This window comes from Giraffa tippelskirchi, chromosome X (assembly GCF_054371585.1).
Source record: "Giraffa tippelskirchi isolate mGirTip1 chromosome X, T2T-mGirTip1v1.2.pri, whole genome shotgun sequence".
In the NCBI taxonomy this organism is placed as follows: domain Eukaryota; kingdom Metazoa; phylum Chordata; class Mammalia; order Artiodactyla; family Giraffidae; genus Giraffa; species Giraffa tippelskirchi.
Genome location: NC_137289.1, coordinates 51,893,348 through 51,919,229, shown reverse-complemented (window position 1 = coordinate 51,919,229; position 25,882 = coordinate 51,893,348). Strand labels below are relative to the sequence as shown.

Sequence of the window (25,882 nt, the reverse complement as noted above, 5' to 3'; positions counted from 1 at the left end):
TGTGATATCTTACTGATACCTTGGCAACTTTGGGATTTTAATCAAAGAACCCCTCTTCCATATAGGACTGAGACACAGTGGGTCTGTTTAGGGGTGGGACCAGAAAATAAGTCTGAATAACAGACATTATGCTTTAGTCAGGGTTGCTTCTGAGTCTAAAGATTGGTTTATCTTCCTGAGTCTCATTTCCTTAGGGTGAGTGATCGCTCCCAAAAGACTGGTGGCAGGCCTCCTCACCAACTCAAAAGATACCCTTAGACATGTGTAAGTTTTAAAGGGAGGTTCAAGTCAGATTTGGGGATATTCCCATTCTTTATTGGAAATGTATGAAAGTGCTGTGTAAGACTTACTGTGTATTTATATCTGCATCCAGATTTTCATAACTATATGTGTATCTGTGGATCACAGTTGTACCAACAGTGTGTTATTTTTCCTCTGTGATGCTCTTTTTGGGGGCAGTTAATCACTTCAGACCATTCTTCAAGGTTGTGGCATCTTGATGGATGCAGGTGAAGGTCCAAGAACTCACTTGCCAGCATTTTAAGACTGGTTGAATCCAGCCCCTTGGCATGAGGAGCAGCACTGTGGCAGGACATGGAAGGACTCCCCCAAGACACACCCTCTCCAAGATGATCTGACATTGGTTTCTCTGCTCCAGCCTGCAGCAGGCACCAGACTCTCCTAGGCTGAGGCCCAGGCTGTCCTGGACATGCATACCTGAAGGACAACTGTCCCATTGCAGGTCAGAGCACTAGACTTCCTTTATTCCTTTTTTTTTTCCCTCACAAAAGGGCTTGATGGGAACTTTTTAAAGGAAAAATGTAAGATTTCAAAAGTCACTAACTAAAAACACTGGTTGTGATAGTCTTTGTCCCAGCAATGACTACTCTGGAGGTAATCAGATAACTTGAGATTAAGATAGAAGGGCCTACTGGAGATGATTTCAGATAATACACAAATATTTTAAGTTATAATATAGGTGGCATTAGTGATAAAGAACCTACTTGCCCATGCAAGAGACATAAGAGATGGGGGTTCAATTCCTGGGTTGGGAAGATCTTGGAGGAGAGAATGACAACCCAGTCCAGTATTCTTGCCTGGAGAATACCATGGACAGAGGAGCCTGGTGGGCTGGAGTCCACGGGGTCACAAACAGTCGGACACGACCGAAGCAACTTAGCATGCACACACATGTTCATGTATTTATTTGAATGTATATTAATAAATCTTTAAGGCAAATGATGACAGTTTAGATTAGGGCCGTGCTATAAAGTTTCCTTTTCAAAAAAGTACCCAAATTTCCTTTTCAAAAAATATTCAAATTAAGTAAGTGAGTCAGTTTGAAGACAAACATGAAGTAGAATACTATGTTAATAGCAAAGATGGTACATAGATATGGCAAAAGTTATCCTAGTGGGAAACGCTGTTGTCACTCTTTTGCAACCCCATGGACTGTAGCCCACCAGGCTCCTCTGTCCATGGAATTCTCCAGGCAAGAATACTGGAATGGATAGCCATTCCCTTCTCCAGGAGATCTTCCCGACCCAGGGATTGAACCCAGGGCTCCTGCATTGGAAGGTGGATTCTTTACCACTGAGCCACCTGGGAAGACCAGAAATATTGCCCCAGTATAATTGATTTAGAGAATAATATCTGGAAACACCTGTCAAGAGGGGTGCAATCTGAGATTTTACCCTATCTACAAATTAACAAGTTATATTAACCTGCTACTGTTTAACCTGCTTTTGCTATGGCAAAAGGCACTAGAATCCCAGTCCAAGACTAAGAACATTATTACCCATGGTAAAAGCAGTAGCCTTGGCTTCATTTTGGTTTGTATCAGTTCCCCATGATCCTCAAGTCCCATGAGATGACACAGCCCATCATGGATGACAGCACATGCAATGCACCGTGTTCTAGGAAAGATGCCCACAGTTTGGAGAATTCACTGCTTTCATAGTAAGCAAAAGCAAGCCTGCTGTGTCCACAGAAAGGGAAAGACATTACCTCATGCCTCAAAGTTGCTTGTTGCAAATAAACTGAGAAATGGCCTGCCTGCGTAAAGAGTGGTCAAGGCCTTAAGAACGTGCAAGGATGCTCAGGACTCAAGGCAGATTGCCTCTCCCAGTAACACTTTTCTCTGTGCAACAAATATTAATGTGAATGGTAAGCCTTTCCTAACATCACAAATTTTGATTTATAATTCCAAGTTAAAGCAGATAATGCATTATAATACTGTATACTATAAACAGGAAATTCATAATTCTAATTTTTACTTAAATACATAGGACTTTGAATGAATCCTAATTAACTGAATGAAAAAAACATCACCTAAGAAACTACAAGTAAGTAATCTATGAGGAACTTTAAAGTTACAGTAAGACATAGCTACTGTGACACACAAAATTAAAGAAATAGAGGAGCAAAAACCATGGATTTATCAAGATGCTAATGACAGGAAAAATCTTCTGCAAAATTTTTCACTGAGAAATTGACAGGAGTGTGTGTGTGTGTTTGTAAGTCAGCTCCAGATCCTTTACATATATAATCGTTACTGCCTCTATAAAAGGAAAAGCCAAAAGCTAGGAGGAAAGCTGGTCTGTTCCTCTATAGGGAAAGTTTTGAGGGAGGGGGAAACCTTTTGCACATAATGGTATCCAAAATCAATCATTTGATATTTTGACACCGGTGTTTTGCAAGAGCTTCAGAAAAAAACAGCTGCATCAATTGCTAGATAATTTAGTTGAGTATGGGACATCTTTTCATGTACTATTGGTCATTCAAACATCTTACTTTGAGAAATGTCTGTTCAAATATTTTGCTTAAACACCCCCTTAATATTTTCAGTAACTATAGGTAAAGAATACATTTGCAAGGATGAGGTAGCTCCATATGTACTACATGTTCACCATGCATTATTAAAAGAAAAATGAAGGACAGGAGGTTAAGTACAATATATACATGTGGCGCTAGTGGTAAAGAACCTGCCTGCCAGTGCAGGAGACATAAGAGATGCAGGTTCGATCCCTGAGTCAGGAAGATCCCCTGGAGAAGGAAATGGCAGCCCATTCCAGTATTCTTGCCTGGAGAATCCCTTGGACAGAGGAGCCTGATAGGCTACAGCCAATGGCATCGCGAAGAGTCGGACACGACTGAAGCAACTTAGCACAGCACACACATACATACACATACCCACAAATACCAACATAAAGCCCTTCAGCTCACTAAAGGGAGGGATTGGGTCTTTCAAAGTGATATCTTTTTTTTTTTCAAAGTGATATCTTGATATCTCATCAGGCCTCTTGCTATCTGATTGTTTAAGGAATAATCACTTTTTAAAAATTTCTCCTAATAGATCCTTCTATTATCCTTGCATTGTAACTGTCAAAATAGTTTCTTGTACTTACACGAAGTCCTTCCATTTCATGAATTCTGAGTCCTTTTCCAGATGTTATGTCATTAACTTACTATTTAACAGAAAAGGAAGCAAGGCTTAGAGAGATTATGTGTCTCGGCCAAGGTCACCCAGCTATTAAATGGAACACCTGCCTAAGGTCAAAGCCCTCACTCCTAATCTCTACTCTGCAACAGTTGGTATTTAATAAATACTAACAACAACAACAACAACAACAGCAACACTGCTAAATGGATTCCCATCATTTCCTTAAAGCTCCTACTCATTATCCCAGAATAGATGTTACTTTTTTTAAACAGTTTTATTGAGATATAATTCACACACCATACAATTCGCCCACCTTAAGTGTACATGTCAATAGTTTTTAGTATATATTTTCACATCAAAGAGAAATACCATACCTTAGCTATGATCCTGCCCCCACGCCTCTATCCCGTTAGCCCTAAGTAAACATTAATCTACTCTCTGTCTCTATAGATTTTCTTTTCCTGGACATTTCATAAGAAAGGACTCATAAAATGTGGTCTTTTGTTATTGGCTTTTTTCACTTAGCATATGTTTTCAAGGTTAGTCCATTGTGTACCATGTATTAATTTCTTTTTATGGCTGAACAATATTCTGTTGTATGGATATGAACATTTTGTTTATCCATTAGTCCATTGATGGATATTTGGGCTGTTTTCATCTTTTGCTTGTTATGGATAATGTTGCTATGTAGATTTATGTACAAGTTTTGTGAGGACATAATGTTCTTATTTCTCTAGAGTAGATATCTAGCAATTGAATTGCTGTGTCATACAGTAACTCTATGGTTAACTGTTTCAGGAACTGCCATACTGTTTTCTAAACTGGCTGACCATTTTACCTTCAGTGTGTATACTGCTGTATACTTACCAGCAGTGTGTAAGGGTTGCATTTTTCCCATATCCTTGACAACACTTTATTTTCTGACTTTTTGACTATAGCCATTTTAGCAGAGGAGAGTGATATCTTATTGTGGTTTGAATTTACATTTCTCTAATGGTTAATGATATTGAGCATCTCTTCATGTGCTTATTAGCCACTAGTATATATTACTAGCGGAGAAGGCAATGGCACCCCACTCCAGTACTCTTGCCTAAAAATCTCATGGACGGAGGAGCCTGGTAGGCTAGTCCATGGGGTCGCTAAGAGTCAGACACGACTGTGCGACTTCACTTTCACTTTTCCTTTTCATGCACTGGAGAAGGCAATGGCAACCCACTCCAGTGTTCTTGCCTGGAGAATCCCAGGGACGGGGGAGCCTGGTGGGCTGCCGTCTATGGGGTCGCACAGAGTCGGACACGACTGAAGCGACTTAGCAGCAGCATATATTACTAGGAGAAATGTCTATTCAAATCCTTTGCCCATTTTTAATTGGGATATTTGCCTTTTTATTATTGAGTTGTAAGAGTTTTTATATACTCTGAATACAAATCCCTTGGATACATGATTTGTACATGTTTTTTCCCATTCTGTGGGTTATCTTTTCACTTTCCTGATGGTATGCATTTTAGAAAATTATTTATTTTGTTTATTTAGTTTTGGCTGAGCTGGGTCTTTGTTGCTTTGCGTGGACTTGATCTAGTTGTCAGTGGGGGCCACCTGGTTGCAGTGCACAGGCTTCTCATTGCAGTGGCTTCTCTTGTTGTGGAGCACAGGCTCTATGTGCACAGGCTTCAGTAGTTGCAGGAAGAAGGCTCAGAAGGTGTGGCTTGCGGGCTCTAGAGCATGGGCTCAGTAGTCCTGGCACCAGGCCTAGTTGCTCTGCGGCATATAGAATCTTCCTAGAGGACGGACTGAACCTGTGTCCCCTGATTGGCAGGCAGATTTTTATCCATTGTGCCACCAGGGAAGTCCTGATTGTATACTTTGATGCCCTCCAAATTTTAGTTTTGATGAAGTTTAATATATATTTTTTCTTTTTCTGCTCATTCTTTTGGTGTCAAGATCGTGAAGATTTGTCCCTACATTGTTTTCCCCTAAGAGTTGTATCATTTTAAATCTTACATTTAGGTCTCTGATCTATTTCTAGTTAATTTTTTTGTATATGGTATGAGATAAGGGTCTCATTTCATTAGTTTGCAAGTGGTTATCTAGTTGGTCCAAGACTATTTGTGAAAGGACTATTTTTTTCCCATTGAAGGGTCTTGGCATCCTTGTCAAAAATCAGCTGAAACATAATTTTATTTCTGGACTCTCAATTCAGTCCTATTGACCTATATGTCTATCATGTGACAGGATCACACTGTTTTGATTACCATTGCTTTGAAGCAGTTCTGAAACCAGGAAACATGAGTGCTCCTATTTTATTCATTTCCAAGGTTGTTTTCGCTATTTAGGGTCCCTTGCAATGCATATGAATTTTAGAATCACCTGGTCAATTTCTACAAAGAAATCAGCTGGGATTATGAAAGGGATTGCATTGAATCTATAGATCAATTTGGGAAGCATTACCATTTTAACACTATTAAAATTTTCAATTCATGAACATGGGATTTTTTTCCCATTTAATTGCATCTTCTTTAATTTCTTCATGGCGTCGTTTAATTTTCTTCTTTAATTTCAATAATAGTTTGCAGTTTTCAGAGTATCAATTTTGTGCTTCCCTTATTAAATGTATTTCTAAATATCTTGGTCTTTTTGATACTATTATAACTAGAATTGTTTTCTTAATTTTCTTGTTCTGATTGTTCATTATAAGTGCATAGAATATGGTTGATCTTTGTATATTCATCTTATATCTTGCAACCTTGCTGAAGTTGTTTGTTTTGTTATTTTATCAGTGGATTCCATAAGACTTTCTATACATAAGATTATGTCATCTATAAATATAGTTCTAATTCTTATTTTTCAATCTGGATGCCTTTTATTTCTTTTTCTTGCCTAACTGTCTCGGCTAGAACCTCCAGTTGTAATGTTGGATAGAAATGGTGAGAGCATATATCTTTGTTTTTGTTCCTAATACTAGGGACAAGATATTCATTGTTTTAACATTAAGTAAAATGTCAGCGGGGGGGCTTCCCTGGTAGCTCAGCTGGCAAAGAACCCACCTGCAATGCAGGAGACCCCGGTTTGATACCTGGGTCAGAAAATCCCCTGGAGAGGGGATAGGCTGCCACTTCAGTATTCTTGGACTTCCCTGGTGGCTCAGATGGTAAAGAATCTGCCTGCAGTGTGGGAGACCTAGGTTCAATTCCTGGGTTAGGAAGATACCCCGGAGGAAGGCATGGCAACCCACTCCAGTATTCTTGCCTGGAGAATCCCCATGGACAGAGGAGCCTGGCAGGCTACAGTCCATGCAGTTGCAAAGAGTCAGACATGATTGAGAAGCTAAGCACAGCACAGCACATAATGTCCATGGAAGGTTTTTGTAATAACTTTCATTATGCTTAGGGAATTCCTGGTTTGAGGATGTTAAATCAAGCTTGCATTTGGGGATAAATCTCTTTTGGTCATAATGTATAATTGTTTTTATATGTTTCTAGATTTGTTTTCCTAGTATCTTATTGGGGGATTTTTGCATCCATATTCATAAGCAATACTGGTTTGTAGTTTTTTCTTGTCATATCTTTGTCTGGATTTTGTATCAGGGTAATACTGGTCTCACAAAATAAGAGGAGAAGTGTTTCCTTTTCTGTTTTTTTTTAAAGAATTTGTGAAGGATTCTTCCTTAAATATTTGATAGAATTCAGCAGTGAAGCCATGTGGCCTAGAATTTTATTCATGGGTAGTTTAAAAAATGTATTACTAATTCAATCTCTTCTTTTGTTATAGGTCTATTCAGATGGTTTATTTATTCTTGAGATAGTTTTGGTAGTTTGTGTTTTTCTAGGAATTTGTCCATTTCTTCTATTATCTAATATAAGGGCATGCAATATTTCATATTATTCATTTATAATCTTTTTTCATATCTATAAGGTCAATAATACCAGCCCCTCTTTCATTTCTGATTCTAGTAACTTGACACACATTTCTCTCTTTCCCTCTCACCCTCTCTCTCATCAATCTAGCTGAAGATTTGTCAACCTTGTTGATCTTTTCAAAGAATCTACTTTGGTTTCACTAATTTCCTCTATTCTCTTTTTATTTTCCATTACATTAATTTCTGCTCTAATTATTATTATTTCCTTCCTTCTGCTTGCTTTATGCTTAGTTTGCTCTTCTTTCCCAGTATCTTAAGGTGGAAAGTTAGGATGTTGATTTGAGATCTTTCTTCATTTTTTAATACAGACATTTAAAGCTATATATTTCCCATTATGCAAGTTTAGCTCCATCCCAGCATTTTGAGTACATTGTGTTTCTACATACCAAAGTTCCACCCCATAAGTTCTGGTATGCTGTGTACTATGTTTCATTTTTTTTTAATTTCAAAGTATTTTATGATATCCATTTTGATTTGTTCTTTGATGCATTGGCTATTTAGGAGTGTTTTGCTTAATTTCCAGATATTTGTGAATTCCCGAATTTTTTTCTGTTGTTGATATGAAGTTTTATTGTAGTGTGGTCAGAGAACATATCTTGTATAACTGACTTCTAATCCTTTAAATTTATTGAGGGTTGTTTTATGGCATATTACATGGTCTACCATGAAGAATGTTCAACGTGCACTTGAGAAAAATATGTATTCTGCTGTTGTTGGGTGGCATATTCTATATGTCTATTTAGGTCTAGTTGGTGCATGGTGTTCTCACATCTTCTATTTCCTGGTTGATCTTCTGCCCAGTTGATCTATTTATTATGAAAAGTGGGTTATTAAAGTCTCCAACTATTACTACTGAATTATCTATTTCTCCATTTTTTATTGTCAGTTTTTGCTTCATATATTTTGGTGCTCTGTTATTAGGGGCATATATACTTATAATTGTCATATATTACTTATGTGTTAACTCTTTTATCATTAAATTCCCTCTTCCAGTTTTTGGTTTGGCATGGAAAAAACTTAGAAGTAGTTACTCCATTGTAACAATAAGTAAAAAGTTGAATAAACTGAAAATCAAAAACTCTTCTTAGATCCATTAAGAGATTGAAGTCACAAAGCAAATCCCTGCTCCAGACAGGTGACAGACAGGCAGATACAGAGAATCACAATTTGTTAAAGTAAAACCTATAAACAGAAACTTCCCCAGGAACAAGTACTGATATAGGAAAACATAAACTAGTTTCCAAATTGCTAGAAGCTCAATGTGGACAAGTCTGAGATTTAAAACTCCAGAGAGGCCCAATTTAAGGGGTGCTCTCACACTTTTATGAGTTACTTTTTAGAGACCTATGAGGTTCTCGCAGTGAATATTAGAGAAAACCTCTTTATCCTTCTGGAAGGGGAAGGGAAAAGTAGGCATTTTTAAGTGTACCCAGAGCATTCTATTCTTCTTAATAGTTAAGAGGAACTATTTTTTACCAGAGCCTAATTAGAGTTTTATCAGAGCCTAACTGACCTGGAGGAAGGACAATATCCAATCCCAACACCTCTCTCATCATCCTGTCCCAACTAAATGAGAGTGAGGTGAGGGACTGAGAAGCACTTGTAAAGGCCATAGTCCTGTCCATATGCAGTTGCTAGGCTCCTATTATTGCCAGTTGATTAATCTACTAATTTTTAACAGTGTTCTTGGGCATCAATTGTTCTGCAACCTAATTCAATCAAATTTGGGCTCCCTTGCAGGAAAAGTTCCAAAGGTCAGTGTTTAATATTTGTTCCAAACAAGGAAGGAGAACTCCCCACAGCCATCTTCTTACCTGGCTTTAAAAAAAAAAAAAAATTATTTATTTATTTGTCTGTGTCAGGTCTTAGTTGTGGCACTGGGGATCTTCATTGTGTCATGTGAGATCTTTCATTGAGATGCATGGACTCTCTAGTTGTGGCACACTGGCTTAGTTACTCCAAGGCATGTGGAATCTTTGTTCCCCAACCAGGAATCAAACCCACATTCTCCGTATTGCAAGGCAGATTCTTAATCCCTGGGCCACCAGGGAAGTCACCTTACCTGACTTTTTGAAACAATTTAGCCAGTTTACCGCTAACTGGTATCTTCACCAAACCCCTGAATCCCTTCCCAATTGCCTCCACAACAACCACTTCTGTTTTTAGAGCAACTTTGGCTTGAATGCCTCCATGCTTTGTTGCAAATAAAGTAAGTTCCATTGGGAAAATTTTAGCATCTATATGATTCATGACTTTCTTCTCTCCCCAGGCAAAATCTCTGAGCCAGGGCTCTGGATCTGGGGGTGAAGACAATGGCACTCTTATCTTTGAATGACACTTGTGCTTTAGCACCTGATGTCTTAAAGTAGGTAGAAAGGAAACAACAGCCTGATGTTCTCTCACCTTGCTTCTCATAGTGTGGAACCACACCTTACAGCCAAACCAAGAGTGATAAGGACCCCAGTATTCTGAGTGGTATCACACCCACAAGACAATTTCCATTCTACCAGTGAGGGCTGGCTGGAAGGAAAGAGCCCCCACCTCTCAACTGCACTCACCTGGAGCCTAACCTCACAATCTCAGTAGTTGGGGCAGGATAAGAAATACTGATATACTCCTCTTCCAAGAAAGAAATCGCCGTGGCTGTGAGCTGCAGGAAGAGGATATCCTGTGTTCTTGGCTGATAATTAGGAGTGCAATTTTGCTTCCTTGACATGGGAGTGAGGAAAAAGGGAGAGGTCTAGGTTCAAATACCACAGACTCATATTTCTTGTGAAGTTTTTATAGATTTTCTTGAATAGATAGTTTTCCACTTAATGGTTTCCCTTAAAACCTTTCTAGAGCCTTTAAATTGTTTTGCTTGGTTTTTTAGGAATTTCACTAGTTTCACAGGAAAGCAGATCCACAGAGATCCTCACATTGTCATAGCAGAAATTGACCTCCTAGACATTGCTTCTGCCTGGAAGACTTCACTGGCAACTGGGTTAAGTCCTCTTACTCAGTGCTGTAATCTCCCCTTCAGTACTTAATCACACTCGCCTTGTTTCCTCCCACTAAACTATGTGCTACATAACAATATGAAGGCTGTATCTGTCTTATTGCTTTTTCTATCTCCAGGGCCTGGAACATAGTAGATGCTTAATAAATTATGATTGAATGAAAATTATATTTCTGATGTTTTAATTAAGTGGAAAGAACTATGTCCTGGAAATCAGAAATGTAAATACAGTACTGAGATTGAGATGTGGAATGGGCAGGCAGTGCCTGGCACAGAAAAGGGCTCAAACAATAAATGGATGAAAGAAAGAATGAGAAATAGATTTGGGACTTTTAAAAATTATTTATTTATTGAATTTATGATGTTTTGGTTGCATTGGGTCTTGGTTGCTGCACGAGGGCTTTCTCTAGCTGCAGCAAGCAGAGGCTACTCTTCATTGTGGTGCACGGGCTTCTCATTACAGTGGCTTCTCTTACTGCAGAGCACAAGCTCTAGGTGCATGAGCTTCAGTAGTTGCAGCAGGCAGGTTCAGTAGTTGTGGCACATGGGCTTAACTGCTCCGTGGTGTGTGAGATCTTCCTGGATCAGGGATCAAACCTCCCCAGCACTGGCTGGCAGACTCTCAACTACTGGACCACCAGGGAAGTCCGGGACTTATTAATAAATGAAACTGAGTAGAGGGCAAGAGCATGGAGTTAGGAACTAAACTGTATGTGTTTGAATTCCTGCCTCTACCACTTCTTATCTGTTGCATAGCATTGCTGTCCTACAATACTCTTATTTGTAAAATAGGGGATGATATTAGCACCTACCTCATAGAATTTGGGGGAGGATAAAATGCAACAATGAATATACATATACAACACTGTTCGATATATACCAGCATTTATGTAAGGGCTGTTTTATTTCATTTTCATCACTATGTATTTTTAAGGAAACTAGGATAATTCTGTATATACTATTTTATAGCCTGAATTTAAAAGAAAAATAATTAATGATTTTTCCCTTCTACTTACAAAAAGAATACCTTGTCCTCTGAGATAATTTAGAAGATAATCACCACTTGATGTCCAGTATTAGAAAAACATTTTTAATCTCAAATATGAGGACAAGTACGATAAATGGGAGGGGATGAGGGAGGAGTGGGAGTGGAGGAAGGGGTCATCAAGTCACCAGGCGTAAGTCTCTAAGTGTAAAATATGGCTCAAGATACCGTCATGCTACAAATGCCTAAGTCTTAGATTCATGGTGGGAAAAGTAGCCCCTGACTCAGGAACTGGGGCAGGGGTATAACATGGAGAGGAGGAAGGGAGGAAGGGAAGAGTGTGTGAGTGTGTGTGTGAGAGAGACAGAGTATGTGTTAGGTTACTGTTTAGCTATAGATAAACTTGGGGTTTCCCTCGTGGTTCAGTGGTAAAGAATCCACCTGCCAAGCAGGAGATGTGGGTTTGATCCCTGGATCAGGGAGATGCCCTAGAGTAGGAAACAGCAACCCACTCTAGTATTCTTGCCTGGGAAATCCCGTGGATCTCTAATAGATAGTGAGGTCCTGAATATTTGTTGATTTCACACTCAGATGTCTTAGCCTTATGGCTTTGTAATTATTTAATACAAGATCTCTTGAATGAAATACTGAATACATTATCTTTCAAATGTTCCAAACTCTTAAAGTAACATCTTTAAAATTTTATCAGGTCTGTTCTCAGTTCTTCAAAGTTCTTGGCATCAAAATTATAATGGCCATAGCTTATTGGGAAGCTAAAGTAGGCATAACTTCCTAGATTTTTAATACCTGGCTTCAATTTGTTAATACATGCTTACATTTAGGAAAAAAGAGAGAAGCACAATAAGACTGTAGCACTGAAGCATCGGGATGACCCATAGGGAACCGTTCTAGGCAGGAACAGAGATATCCACACGCACAGAGCCCACCATGCGCCAGAATATCTGCTTTCAATCCTTACACTCACCCATGAGAGTGTAATGAGAGGAAAACAGGACAATAACTACAATCCAACTGGGTACCTTTCCAGGCAAATACGTGTGACCTATATATCACGGCAACATGCAAAAAGATCTCAGCAAAAATGAGTTGCCTCTGATGGAATATTAACCTGATATCACCACAGTGTGATTGAAGGGTAGCTAGTTGAGGTAAAATCACAAAAGAGTCTTATTTTTCCAATAGCTCCTCAACAGTGCTCTATCATCCCCACCCTCCACTTTCTACTGGATAATCAGCTTCTTTAACTGTATCTCAGTCCTGTTCCCCAACTCTTTAGTTACTTTTGCTTATTAAAATAATTCAGTTAAACTATTAAAGATTTGGTTCTATGTCTTTTTAAAGTTTATTTTTTTCTTGAAATATAGTTGAATTACACGGAGAAGGCAATGGCACCCCACTCCAGTATTCTTGCCTGGAGAATCCCAGGGACGGTGGAGCCTGGTGGGCTGCCGTCTATGGGGTCGCACAGAGTCGGACACGACTGAAGCGACTTAGCAGCAGCAGCAGCAGCAGTTGAATTACAATGTTGTGTTAATTACTGATGTGAAATAAAGTGACTCGGTTATACATATATATACATTCTTTTTCATATTCTTTTCCATTATGGTTTATCACTAGGTATTGAACATAGTTCCCTGTGCTGTACAGCAGGGCCTTATTGCTTATCCATTCTATATATACCAGTTTGCATCTTTGTTCTATGTATTTCTAAACACTGATAACAATTTTGATTCAGAATCCTCCTCATCCCTCTAGGAGATCTATCTTTCTATCTAGAGTCTATCTGTCTATCTATCTATCTATCAGTTATCAATTATAAGGTCTATAGACTGACTATAAGTCTGTAAGCTCACATGATTATGTAGGCTGGGAAGTCCCATGATGTGCTGTCTACAAGCTGGAGAGCCAGGAAAGCCAGTGCTGTACTTTGAAAGCCTGAGAGTTGGAGAGCTAACATGTAGGTGCCAGTCTGAATTAAAGTCCTGAGAACCAGGAACACCAAAGGCAGGAGAAGATCAAAGTCCCGGCTCAAGCAATCAGGCAGAGAGTGAATTCAACCTTCTGCTTTTCTGTTTTATTTAGGCCCTCAGTGGTATTAGTAGTCTACTTGCATTGGGGAAGGCCATCTGCTTTACTCAGTTTACCAATTCAAATGCTAAACTTTTCTAGAAACACCTTCACAGACACACTCAGAAATATTATTCAGTCAGATACATGGGCATCCAATGGCCTGTTGGATACATAAAATTAACAATCACACCATTTTCCCTGTGTTCACTCAAATGACTTGAGAGTTTGAAGAAGAGGGATATAAAGATAACTCTTTATGTGAATACCTAGGGTAAGATTGCCACATGATTAATCATCACTGAAGCTCAAGCTTGATTTCTAGGGAACCTGCTGCTAAGGACTCACATCCAAGCATCTCCCTTTCAAGTGTTTCCTTGGAAGACTGGGCCATATCTTGTATGTGACTCTTACCTCATAACCTTCACATAGAATTCCTATAGTTCATAGGTCTCTTTGTCTTAGTCTGTATCAGTTTCTGGTAAATCTGTATCTCAATAACTCCCCTCTTCCCAACTCTGGAACCTGTAAGCATGGTAGAATTTATTTTTCATGCTTATCCAGAATTGGGAACTTTGGTAGGGGATTAATCTTAGCCCTTTCTCTACCTGGCTACACCACAACATCATCTTTCCAAAATGTTCTTTCCAGGCTCCTATAGCATCTAGGTAGCTCAAAATCCCAATGGTAATGCAGATATCCAGCAGAGGAATAAGTGAACCTTAACACGTGATGCAAAGAATTGGCTCATTGGAAAAGACCCTGATGCTGGGAAAGATTGAAGGCAGGAGAAGGGGACAACAGAAGATGAGATGGTTGGATGGCATCACTGACTCCATGGACATGAGTTTGAACAAGCTCTAGGAGTTGGTGATGGACAGGGAAGCCTAGTGTGCTGCAGTCCGTGGGGTTGCAAAGAGTTGGACACAACTGAGGGACTGAACTGAACATCTTGTAGATATCCCTAAACTTTACGTACTGTTCTTTTGGGGTCCCATCTCCTTGGCTTTGGTGAAGGAAACCAATCAAGTGGCTGGTTCCACTATAATTATAGGAGATAAGGAAAGGAAATAGGTTCTTTTCACAAATACTGCACTTCCCCAAACATGAACACAGGCTCCTCCTTCCCAGTACTACACTACTCTTCTATTATTTTAGGGTAAAAGTCATCAAACTAGTTCACTCTCTCTGTCCTTCAGGGCACATGAGTCCCAAACTAAGACTCTTATATCCTTCCAACTCAGCCTTAGAAATTTAAAAATTTTGTTCTCAACAGGTTGTTATCTACCTTCAGCTCCTCAGAAAACACCAAGGACAAGAAAAGATCTCAATCAACACCTCACAACACTTTAGTGAAGACAACATCATTACAAGGACAAATTTCACCTATCTTTATCATTTTTAACTAATTTAGTTTTTAATTGAAGGATAATTGTTTTACAGAATTTTGTTTTTTTCTGTCAAACATCAACACGAATCAGCCATAGTTCACCTGTCTTTAAAACATCACTTCATTACAACCAACCTCCCATGTAGCATAACCTCTAATCTTGAAAAATATACAAATGTATGTTTTCATCCAAGAAAATTTGGTGGTTTCAAGCAAAAGACTAATCCAAGATGGATCAAAAAGATAATGGCAAAGAATTGAGCCACTGAGAGAACCAAAAATCTACTTTTCAAACTTCGTATTCAATGGTTGCGTGTGTGCTCAGTCGCTCAGTCATGTCTGACTCTTTGCGACCCCATAAACTGCAGCCCACCAGGCTCCTCTGTCCATGGGATTCTCCACGCAAGAATACTGGAGTGGGTTGCTATTTCCTTCTCCAGGGGATCTTCCCGACCCAGGGATTGAACCCGTGTCTCTTATGTTTTCTGCATTGGCTGGCGGATTCTTTACCACTAGTGCCACCTGGGAAGCCCCATTAACCTCAATAGTGGATATATCAGTCAACAAATATTCACCAATCACCTACTTGGTACAAAGAATTCTATAAGTCACTGACTTTGCAAAGTAGAAGACAGCAGATGTGTTTGGGACCCTCACAGATTTTAAAAACAAGCATATCTAGCTAAGGACAGAACTATGCTTTGCCCACTCTTTAAACCTTGTTAGAAACCATCTAATAATAGTAAAAAAAAAAAGTAATGAATCAACTTTCATTGATGATTGTTTAGGCTCTGTGGTACATACTTGAAATATGTGATTTACTTCTAATAATCCCTGTTCCACAGAGGAAGCACAGAGACCTTGATAAGTAACTGACCCAAAGTCATACATCAGTACAAGTAGCAGAAACATGATTTAAACCCAGACATGTCTGATACCACAACTCATGTCTCTAATCGGCATGATTCCAACAGGTATCATTAATGAAGCTACCTATATGAAGAGTTGTTAATTGTGAGAGAGAATTCAGGAATCACTAGCATTCCTTTAAAAGACAATTATTTTTAATTTGAGCTTTTGGAGCAATATATCAATATTTCTTTATATCTCTAAAATTATTATATATATGTGAGTATATATGACATACACACACACACACACACACACACACACACACGGGCTTCCCCAGTGGCTCAGCAGTAAAGAGTCTGCCTGTAATGCGGCAGATATGGGTTCGATCCCTGGGTCAGGAAGATCCCCTGGAGGAGGGAGGGCAAGGCAACCCACTCCAGTATTCTTGCCTGGAAAATCCCATGGACTGAGGAGCCTGGCAGGCTCCATGAGGAGTCCATGAAGTTGTCATGGTTTTGACATGTCCATGAGGTCAAAAAGAGTCAGACGTGACTGAGCATGCATGCATATATACATAATTTTATATATTTCAAACTACATATGCAGTAGGCATATACTCTTCCTTTATTCAGTGTCCTGGCTAGTTTAGCAGGGTGGGAGATTACATAGGAGTTTGGAGCCAAAGGGCTTCCCAGATGGCATAGTGGTAACGAATCCACTTGCCAATGTAGGTGACACAAGAGAGGCAGGTTCAATCCCTGGGTTGAGAAGATTCCCTGGAAGAGGAAATGGCAACACACTCCGGTATTCTTGCCCAGATAATCCCAGGACAGAGGAGCCTGGCAGGCTACAATTCATGAGGTCTCGAAGAGTCAGACACAACTGAAGCCCCTGAGCACCTGAGCAAAACTAGAGGCAGTTAGCATTTGCCTGGCCCGACTGACCTCAGTACATATAACTCTTTCGGTTGCTTTAACACAACCAACACTTACTAAGTATTTTTAAATAATAATGCCATTTTCCTAAAGGCATCTCTATTTTGTAACCGTGATTTTTAAAAATAGTTTTCAGTTATTTCAAGTTGAAAAAATGAACAGTTACACTCAAGATGAGTTTCAAGTTTAATTGCTTCACATACCCCATGCCTACTTCTAATATTTTTTGGATACATTCACATTACAAAAAACATGTCTTTGGAACTAACTTTTACCAGTTGTATACTTAATTTCTGAGATCACTCTAAGGAAGTATGTGTAGGAGTGTTTTGCCAAGTTTGGAAAGGAAAGCAGAAAACAAACAGGCTCTTTTTTTTAAGGCTCCTTTCCTCCAAAGACTGTAGTATCAAAAACATCACATAAATTTACATAAAATGGTCAAGGTCTGACAACTGGACTTCTACGTGAAGATTTACTTTACAGATCATTTTGAAAACACCAACTGTATTTGGGGAGATACTTGTATGTTTTCAAAATAAGATTTCAAAGTAAAATGTTTCCAAAATGTTGTTGATGTTGTGCGGTGGAGTCCAAAGAAAACATTTTCTGGGTGGTACAGGTGAATAAACAAATCAAACAATGAGGCTTTTTCTTTCCGCAGGATGAAGCATTTCTTTCAAAAATGAAACCTTGTAATTTTTAATTTATTGATGGCATGCTTTTTAAAAAATGAAATAAAGAGAAATTATTAGGAAGGATATATACAACCCACTCTACCTTCTCGCCTCTCTGTCCGACAAGTTTCTTGCTCCCTCCCCACCCTAACCTTCAATCTAAATGTCCTAGAAGAGTATGAAGTCAGGGCACTTGGTGGGCAATGGCGGGGCGGGGTGGCGGTGGGGAAAGACTTTGGTCAGCGAGAAGAGGAAAGCGAGCAGAAAAAGCCAACACCAAGGCCTAGGGGCGGAGAGGGGGTAGAGGATGTTGTAGACCCTCCCTTATAACCAGAGAAGGGCAAACTCCAACTGCAGGGAGGTGATGCCACTTGTGGGCAGTCAGATTAGAGAAGAGCGAGATGATTGATTGACAGGGAGGTGCGCGCTGTGGCCCGGCGCACAAACAGGCGGAGGCGGTTGTCCGTGCGTGTGCACGAGGCGGAAGTGGGGCGCTCCTGCTGCACCGGCCGCCGGAGTTGGGGGCGAGCTCGGCGGTGACGCGGGGCCCTCACGTGATCGCGAGCTGCAGAGCAACGCAGCCTTCGGTGCAGTCGTCACTCCTGTCTGGGTACCAGCTCCCCGCTCCCCTGCGCACGGCGGGTTGGCATCGGGCCCACGGCAAGCGGAGCAGGTAAGGGCCCCGGGGCCCGCGCGCTGACGCCAGGGAGGCAGCGGCCAGCCAAGCCCCGAGGCCCGCACAGGGGTTCAGCGCGACGATTCCAGGCATGCCCTCGCCACACCCCTGGCTTTCCTGGGAACAGAAGTAGGGGCCCCCTGGGGTGGGGGGGTGCAGGGGGGCATGGTTCCAGGGAAGGCAGGAAAGCAACTCAGAGCGATGGGAAATCATCCCAGAGTTCCTGCTAGGCAGTGGTGAACCTGGGAGCGGGGCGGGGATGGGGGCACCTGAGGGTGGGGGCGGGGGGCTCGGGGCGGCCAGGCGCGGAAAGGGGGGTTGGTGGGATTGGGGGACGCGGGGTCGGGAAGGCGCTGAGCGCCTGGCTGCAGCAGCCTCCTGCCCCCACCCTGGCCCTTTGCAGGTCTGCCGAACTAAGCGTGGCGGCGGTGCACTCGTGGCGAGGATCGGAAGGAGCAGGAGACAGCGAGGATAGGCCCAGGTCAGTGCCGGGAACAGTGCAGGAGAGGAAGGGGACTGGTGCACAGCCCAGCCTGAGATCCTTTGCTAACTTGCCCCAGACCCCATGCCCCGTCCTCCATTTTGGTGCCTGCTGCGCTCTGGGAAAGAATCCTTGGAAAAGAAAAATGGTGGGCTTTGGGTTTGAGGGAGGGAGGGAAAAGGAGAGAGCTGGGAAAAAGGTCAAATTGAAGGCTCCCCAGAAGGCGCACAAAGCGCCTGAGGTGGGAAAAAAAATTTTTTTTAAATCTTTGCTATCAGGACTCTGAATCCTGCTGGTCAGTGCACCAAGCATTCAGTGTCTCTCCTTGCCTTTGTCTTACTTGTTGTTCAAAGAAAAATAACCAGGGGAAAAAAAAATCTCATCATGGCTAATATCCACCAGGAAAACGAAGAAATGGAGCAACCCGTGCAGAACGGAGAGGAAGACCGCCCTTTGGGAGGGGGCGAAGGCCACCAGCCAGAAAGAAATCACAGACGGGGACAGGCTCGCCGACTTGCCCCTAATTTCCGATGGGTCATACCCAATAGGCAGGTCAATGATGGGTTGGGTGGAGAGGGAGACGATATGGAAATGTTCATGGAGGAGATGAGAGAAATCAGGAGAAAACTTAGGGAGCTGCAGTTGAGGAATTGTCTGCGTATTCTTATGGGGGAGCTCTCTAATCACCATGACCATCATGACGAATTTTGCCTTATGCCTTGACTCCTGCCATTTCCATGAGATTAATACTGTGATTCCCACTGTTGTTCTGTTTTTCCTTGCATTTTCCTGATAATGCCTTTACTGATCCGTTTGCTGTGAACCTTAGTAATTTCAGTGTGTCAGGTAGGTTCTGTGTTACCAGCTTCTAATTGCAGATTGCCTTGGCACCCAGTCTAAGTTTCTGTCAACGGTAAAGTTTCACCCATTTGCATGGAAAAATGTAAAGTTAATAAAGTAATTAAAAAGCAATTTATACATTTATTATTGTCTCATTAAAGAAAAAAAATACATGAACCTTCAAAAATCTGAAATCACATATCCCAGGATGGTAATTGGAGCACATTTCTCTGTGGTTGGCTAATACATGACTTTTTTCATTTATTATCTGGGATTTTAGAAGCAATGAGAACAGTTTTTCAATGAGTCTGTGAATGTACATAATAATTACTGGTTCAGCAAACTTAAAAGAAAAGTGAACTTTAAGTATCTTCCAGTCTTAACTGGAAGTAAACCTTCCCTTTATTACAGATACATTCCTGTAAAGAGTCAGTCTTCTCTTCTGTGAAATGGGATAAATAATGTCTGCCTTAGAGGGCTGCCGAATGGAATACATGAGGTGTGGAACTGTTGGCCTGCCTCCTATGCAACTCCCCAGCATTTAACAGGACCCTGGCTCTCATCACATCCTTGGGCAGTACTAAGGGGAGTTTTCACCCAGGCTCACAAGAGGAAAAATAGGTGGGTTCCACTCTGTCATTCCAGTCATATTTGCAGTACCCCTACCTCCCTGATTACTGCCATGTCAGTTGGGCATTCTTTCCCTTCTGCTGGCTCCTATTTCAGTTCATGTTGCCAATGTGCTGGAGTCCACAAGGTAACAAAAACCCACTGATCTCTCTGTAGTCCCTGGTGAGATAAATCCCCCCTTTGACGTCTATAAAAGTTGTGGGAGAAGGCCTTCATCCTCACTTTGGAGTTAACATTTACCAGTGAGTACCATTCCCATGGTTCTTGTTCTTAACGTTGGTTCTGAACAAGACCCTTTTGGTTTTACTCTGTCCATGGGATTCTCCAGGCAAGAATACTGGAGTGGGTTGCCATGCCCTTCTTCAGGGAATCTTCCTGACCCAGGGATTGAACCCATGACTCTTACATCTTTTGCATTGGCAGGCAGGTTCTTTACCAGTAGCGCCACATGGAAAGCTCCAACAGATATTTAATTATTTTAACTGATTCATTAATAGAGTTCAGAAACCGGCTCAACACTGTTCCTAAGCAACTGTCCTTAATTAAGTGGCCTAGTGAAAAGTGAAAGTGGCTCAGTCGTGTCCAACTCTTTGCGACCCCATGGACTATACAGTCCATGGAATTCTCCAGGCCAGAATACTGGAGTGGGTAGCCTTTCCCTTCTCCAGGGGATCTTCCCAGCCCAGGGATCAAACCCAGGTCTCCCAGTTGCAAGCAGATTCTTTACCAGCTGAACTGATTCTTTACCAGCTGAGCCACAAGGGAAGCCCAAGAATACCGGAGTGGGTAGCCTATCCCTTCTCCAGCAGATCTTCCCGACCCAGGAATCGAACCAGGGTTTCTTGCATTGCAGGCGGATTCTTTACCAACTGAGTTATCAGGGAAGCTCAATCACCTGAAGGAAATGATAAAAAATGGCTTTCACTTGGGTGCCTTCCCACTCCCAACCCCTTGTCATTCCTTGAATCACCTGATCATTAATTACTGTTTTGACAGTTCCTCAGGTGATTCTGCTTCCCTGGTGGCTCAGCAGTAAAAGAATCTGCCTGCTAATGGAGGAGCTGTGGGTTCGATCCCTGGGTCGGGCATATCCCCTGGAGGAGGAAACGGCAACCCACTCTAGTATTCTTGCCCGGAGAATTCCATGGACAGAGGAGCCTGATGGGCTATAGTCCATGGGGTCCCAAAGAGTCAGACATGACTGAGTACGCATGCAGGTGATTCTGATGCATCTGAATTTTGCCAGCATAGGCATGGAGAAACACTGACAGTGATGACACCATTTTACAAACATTGTGATCTGATTTGTTTATTTAATTTCACAAGGAATGTACCTTTCCAAATTTTAATATTTCCAAAATTTGGATTGCATTAAACAATGTATGTCTGTATTTAAACCAGTACCTTTTTTTACATTCTTTTTTCATATGTTTTTTCCATTATGGTTTATCATAGGATATTGAATATAGTTCCCTGTGCTGTACAGAAGGACCCTGTTGCTAAACCAGTACTGTTTTTTATCTTTCCAAATATCCTGTTAAGTTAATGCACTATTATAGTTTATTATTTATAATAATTATATAACTATTAAATAAATTAGGCATTATCTTTTCTGTGCAATCCCGTGCCCTTTTGCAAAAATGCTTTTGTCTTAACTACCCTGGAGCTCAATTTCCAGCAGTGTCTGATGTAGATATTTAATAACATAATAATGCATTTAATTATTATTAAAGCTTTTAGCAATTATAACTTATCTAAAATAATATATAACAACAAGTAACATTGGGTCTTTGTGAGTTGTTTATTTCTTTACACTCGTTATAAAAGTTTCTATGAGAAACATTTGAAAATGAAATACTTTTTATAATTATTTGCATAATACAAGGTGATTAGACATATTTGGATTATGCAGAAATATAAAGAAAAATATAAACAAAACCATAATCCAATTATCCAAAGAAAGTACAATTTACAGAAATTGTAAATTTTTTATTATCATCCTATACTGCTGCTGCTGCTGCTGCGAAGTCGCTTCAGTTGTGTCCGACTCTGTGCGACCCCATAGACAGCAGCCCACCAGGCTCCCCCGTCCCTGAGATTCTCCAGGCAAGAACACTGGAGTGGGTATACTAGTCATGATTAAACCAGGCTTAGTCATAATTAAACCACTCATGATTAAACTTAGTCATGATTAGACCTCTTAAGAGAAATATTGCCTCTTTCACAGCTCCTGCCAAGGAGACACATTTAACTTGTTATGTTTATTTTTTATGTCTTCTCACCACTCTTCAAAGCTAATTGGATCATATTTGACCTACTTTCAGTTGTTGTTCAGTCGCTCAGTCATGTCTGACTCTTTGCGAAACCATGGACTGCAGCACTCCAGCATGCTAGGCTTCCCTGTCCTTCACTATCTCCCAGAGTTTGCTCAAACTCATGCCCATAAACTGATGATGCCATCCAACCATCTCATGCCTGTCACTCCCTTTTCCTCCTGCCTTCAGTCTTTCCCAGCATCAGTGTCTTTTCCAATAAGTCTGCTCTTTGCATTAGGTGGCCAAAGTATTGGAGCTTCAGCATCAGTCCTTTCAATGAATATTCAGGCTTGATTTCCTTTGGGATTGAGTGGTTTGATCTTCTTGCTGTCCAAGGGACTCTCAAGGGTCTTCTACAGAACCACAGCTTGAAAGCATCAATTCTTTGGCGCTCAGCCTTCTTTATGGTCCAACTCCGATATTGGTACATGACTACTGGAAAAAACATACCTCTGATTATACAGACCTTTGCCAGCAGAATGATATCTCCACTTTTTATTACACTGTCTAGGTTTATCATGCTTTTCTTCCAAGGAGCAAGTGTCTTTTAATTTCATGGCTGCAGTCACTATCTGCAGTGATTTTGGAGCCCAAGAAAATAAAAACTTTCAATTAGCTCCTGTTTTTCCAAAACTGAAAATAACAGTCATGTTTCAGCAGGTCCACTCTCAGTTGGCAAATTTGGGAACATTACATGAATACATTTACTTAATAGAACTGATTTATTTCTATATGAAATTTGAAAGTTGTCTTGTGAGTAGAAAAAGGACTGATTACAGAAATGAAATAGATAAAATCCTATGTCTATTCCCTGTCTGCTTCCCTAATATCACGTATTTCATGTAATAAATGTGCTGATTTTGTTTAGAATGATCTCATTTTAAAATTTTCATGCATATGGCATGAAATGTAGTTGCTGTCTTGTGTAACCAGTCAAAATGCTTTCTAAGTAATATAAACATACATAACCAAATAAATAAGGCATCTCTATAAATTTGAAAATCTTAACATTTATTTGTATTTTTAATTTTTGCTCAAACATTGTTTTAAAAGTTATGATTAGCCTGTTTAGAAATTTACTCTTTCCCATGTAGCCAATGGAAAATATTTTCCATTTAGTTCCCACAAATGGAATGAGCATTATTATGTTTCTGATTGTAAAATATGCCTCCTAAAGTGGTTTTGTTGTTGTTGCTTTGGAACAGAAGAGAAAATATATTAAAAAGAAATTTTAAATCTTGCTTTCAACACCATGTTTCCTTTACTGAAATCACATGCATAGATTAAAGCTTTTATCTAGTTTTCCTAAATTAGCAAGTATTACTTAATCTCTGATTAAAGTTTGATTTTTAAAAGAGGAAGCAGGAATTCCTTGGTTGTCTAGTGGTTAGGATTCTGCACTTCCACCGCAGAGGGCACAGGTTTGATCTCTGGTCCGAAACTAAGATCTCACATGCTGCATGGCCAAAAAAAGAAAAAACAGGAGGAAGCAAACTACATGTATCAGTCAACTTAAAGACAGTGAAAAACTTGATGAAAACTTGTTGAAAAAGCACCAACAAACAAGAATAATGAATTTCAAAATACTTTTGAATCATTTAGCTAGCAATATGTTGTTTAGTCACTAAGTTGTGTCCAGCTCTTTTGGGACCCCATGGATTGTAGCCCGCCAGGCATCTCTGTCCATGGGATTTCCCAGGCAAGAAATCTGGAGTGGGTTGCCATTTCCTTGTCAAGGAATCTTCCTGAGCCAGGGATTGAACCTGTGTATCCTGTGCAAGAGGCATCTCCTGCATTGCAGGTGGATTCTTTACCCCTGAGCCATGTGGGAAGCAGCTAGCAATACAAACAGTGGTTTTTACTATGACAATGCCTCAGTGATTTCACTCTATTTATTAGTAAAATGGAGATAATAATTTCCAGGGCTGCTGTGAGAACCAAAATAGGTAAAGAGCACGAGAGCTGGCACAGGCAGGACCCAAGTCCGTCAGATTCCCCTCCATTGCTGGAAGTAGCATCCAAACTGAGTGTCACAAGCCCACTCCATTCCTCTGCTGTGGTGAGCCACCTCCACCCTCCATCATTACAGACTTCTCTGGACACCTCAGTGTCCCACTTTGTCTCTTATAGAGTTGTGCATAAAGATCCTCTACCTGACTTAGAATTGTACTAGCTTAGGTGAGTACTATCTTACTGATCCTTGGACCACGGTATGTTGTATATTTTTAGCAAAAAGTTCTTTTTCTCACTATGTGTCTATGGTTTATTGTGTGTGCAACAAGCCCTCTCTTCTCCATAACATTCAGATATTAAGGGCTCAGTCTTGCTTTTTATTCACTCTAACAATCTCTATCATGTCATTAGAGAGCTTAGACAATTTTCATTTAAAGTGATTATCAATATAATTGTCCCACAACTCAGTAATGCTTGTTCATTTTTTAAATTGAAGTACAATTTGTGCCTCAGCTGGTAAAGAATCTGCCTGCAATGCAGGCGACCTGCCTTTGATCCATGGGTTGGGAAGATCCCCTGGAGAAGGGAACGGCTACCCACTCCAGTATTCTGGCCTGGAGAATTCCATGGACTGTACAGTCCATGGGGTTGCAAAGAGTCAGACACAACTGAGTGACTTTCATTTCACAACTGATTTATAATATTATGTTAGCTTCAGGTGCACAGCATAGTGATTCAGTATTTTTACAGGTTATATTCCATTCAAAGTTATTATAAGATAATGGCTATAATTCCTTGTGCTGTAAAAATAGGGGTATGGAATTGAGATCTATTCATTTTTAAAGTCTTTTTCTCTCTGCATTTCATTTTGAATTGTTTCTATTCCTATGTCTTCAGACTCACTAATCTTTTCTTCTGTAACATCTAATCTGCCATTAACCCCATCTAACATATTTTTCATTTCAGACCTTATAGTTTTTATCTCTAGATGTTCAATTTGGGTCTTTTTTTTAACATTTTTTTTTGTATTCCATATCTCTACTAAACATCTTCAGTCTTTCCTCCAGCTTCTTGAACATAGGCAGTGCAGTTATATCTATTTTAATATCCTTGTCTGATTGTACCATCTTTATCTTTTCTTGGTCAGTTTTGATCGATTGATTTCTTTTCTCCTCATGATGGGTTAGATTTTTCTGAGTCTTTGCTGATCTGGCAATTGTTGACTGGATATCAGGTATTGTGAGTTTTACCTCTTGAGTGCTACATAGTTTTGTTTCCCTGTAAATATGATGGTTTTTATTCTGGAACACAGCTAAGTTACTTGTAAACAGTTTGATCTTTTTAGGTTTTTTATTTTAACCTTTGTAAGATGAGGACAAAGTAGTGCTTAGCTTAGGATTAATTGTACCCCATTAATGAGGAAAACTCTTCCAAACACTCTTTCTGATGTGCTGTGAATTATGAGATCTTCAAATCTGACTGATAGGAGCAGGCACTATGTCCAAACTTGTGTGCACTTAAGAAATTATTCTCTTTAATCCTTTTGGATGGTTCTTTTCCTGATCTGGGATCATTTGCTCACAGGTGTGTAATCAGTACTCAGATAAGTAGTCAAGGGAGACCCTCTGTAAATCTCCAAAACTTCTTCTCTGTGGGCTCTTTCCTTTTTGGTACTCTGCCTTGCAATCTCTAGCTGCCTTGGCCTCC

At 40.3% G+C, this 25,882-nt stretch overlaps 1 protein-coding gene and 1 long non-coding RNA gene across 3 annotated transcripts; both read left to right on the top strand.

Annotated features, from left to right (window-relative positions):
* The first annotated feature begins 58 nt into the window (after positions 1–58).
* LOC145537176 (uncharacterized) lies at positions 59–10,524 on the top strand. Its single transcript, XR_014076248.1, has 2 exons — positions 59–742; positions 9,628–10,524. It is a non-coding gene; the product is annotated as an uncharacterized LOC145537176 (long non-coding RNA).
* A 7,325-nt stretch (positions 10,525–17,849) lies between these two features.
* On the top strand, positions 17,850–19,409 carry BEX3 (brain expressed X-linked 3). Of its 2 annotated transcripts, XM_081567988.1 has the most exons (3): positions 17,850–17,953; positions 18,360–18,441; positions 18,840–19,409. In XM_081567988.1, the coding sequence occupies exon 3, from the start codon at positions 18,852–18,854 to the stop codon at positions 19,158–19,160; it is 309 nt and encodes a 102-aa protein (XP_081424114.1). In that variant the 5' UTR covers positions 17,850–17,953; positions 18,360–18,441; positions 18,840–18,851; the 3' UTR covers positions 19,161–19,409. The 2 variants fall into 2 exon arrangements, with proteins under 2 accessions (XP_081424114.1, XP_081424115.1); XM_081567989.1 differs by lacking the exon at positions 17,850–17,953 and having other exon boundaries at positions 18,360–18,437.
* The last annotated feature ends 6,473 nt before the right edge of the window (positions 19,410–25,882 follow it).

Bases quoted from the DNA above. Each gene is read 5' to 3' on its own strand.
- BEX3 (XM_081567988.1), top strand. From the start codon at position 18,852: ATGGAGCAACCCGTGCAGAACGGAGAGGAAGACCGCCCTTTGGGAGGG.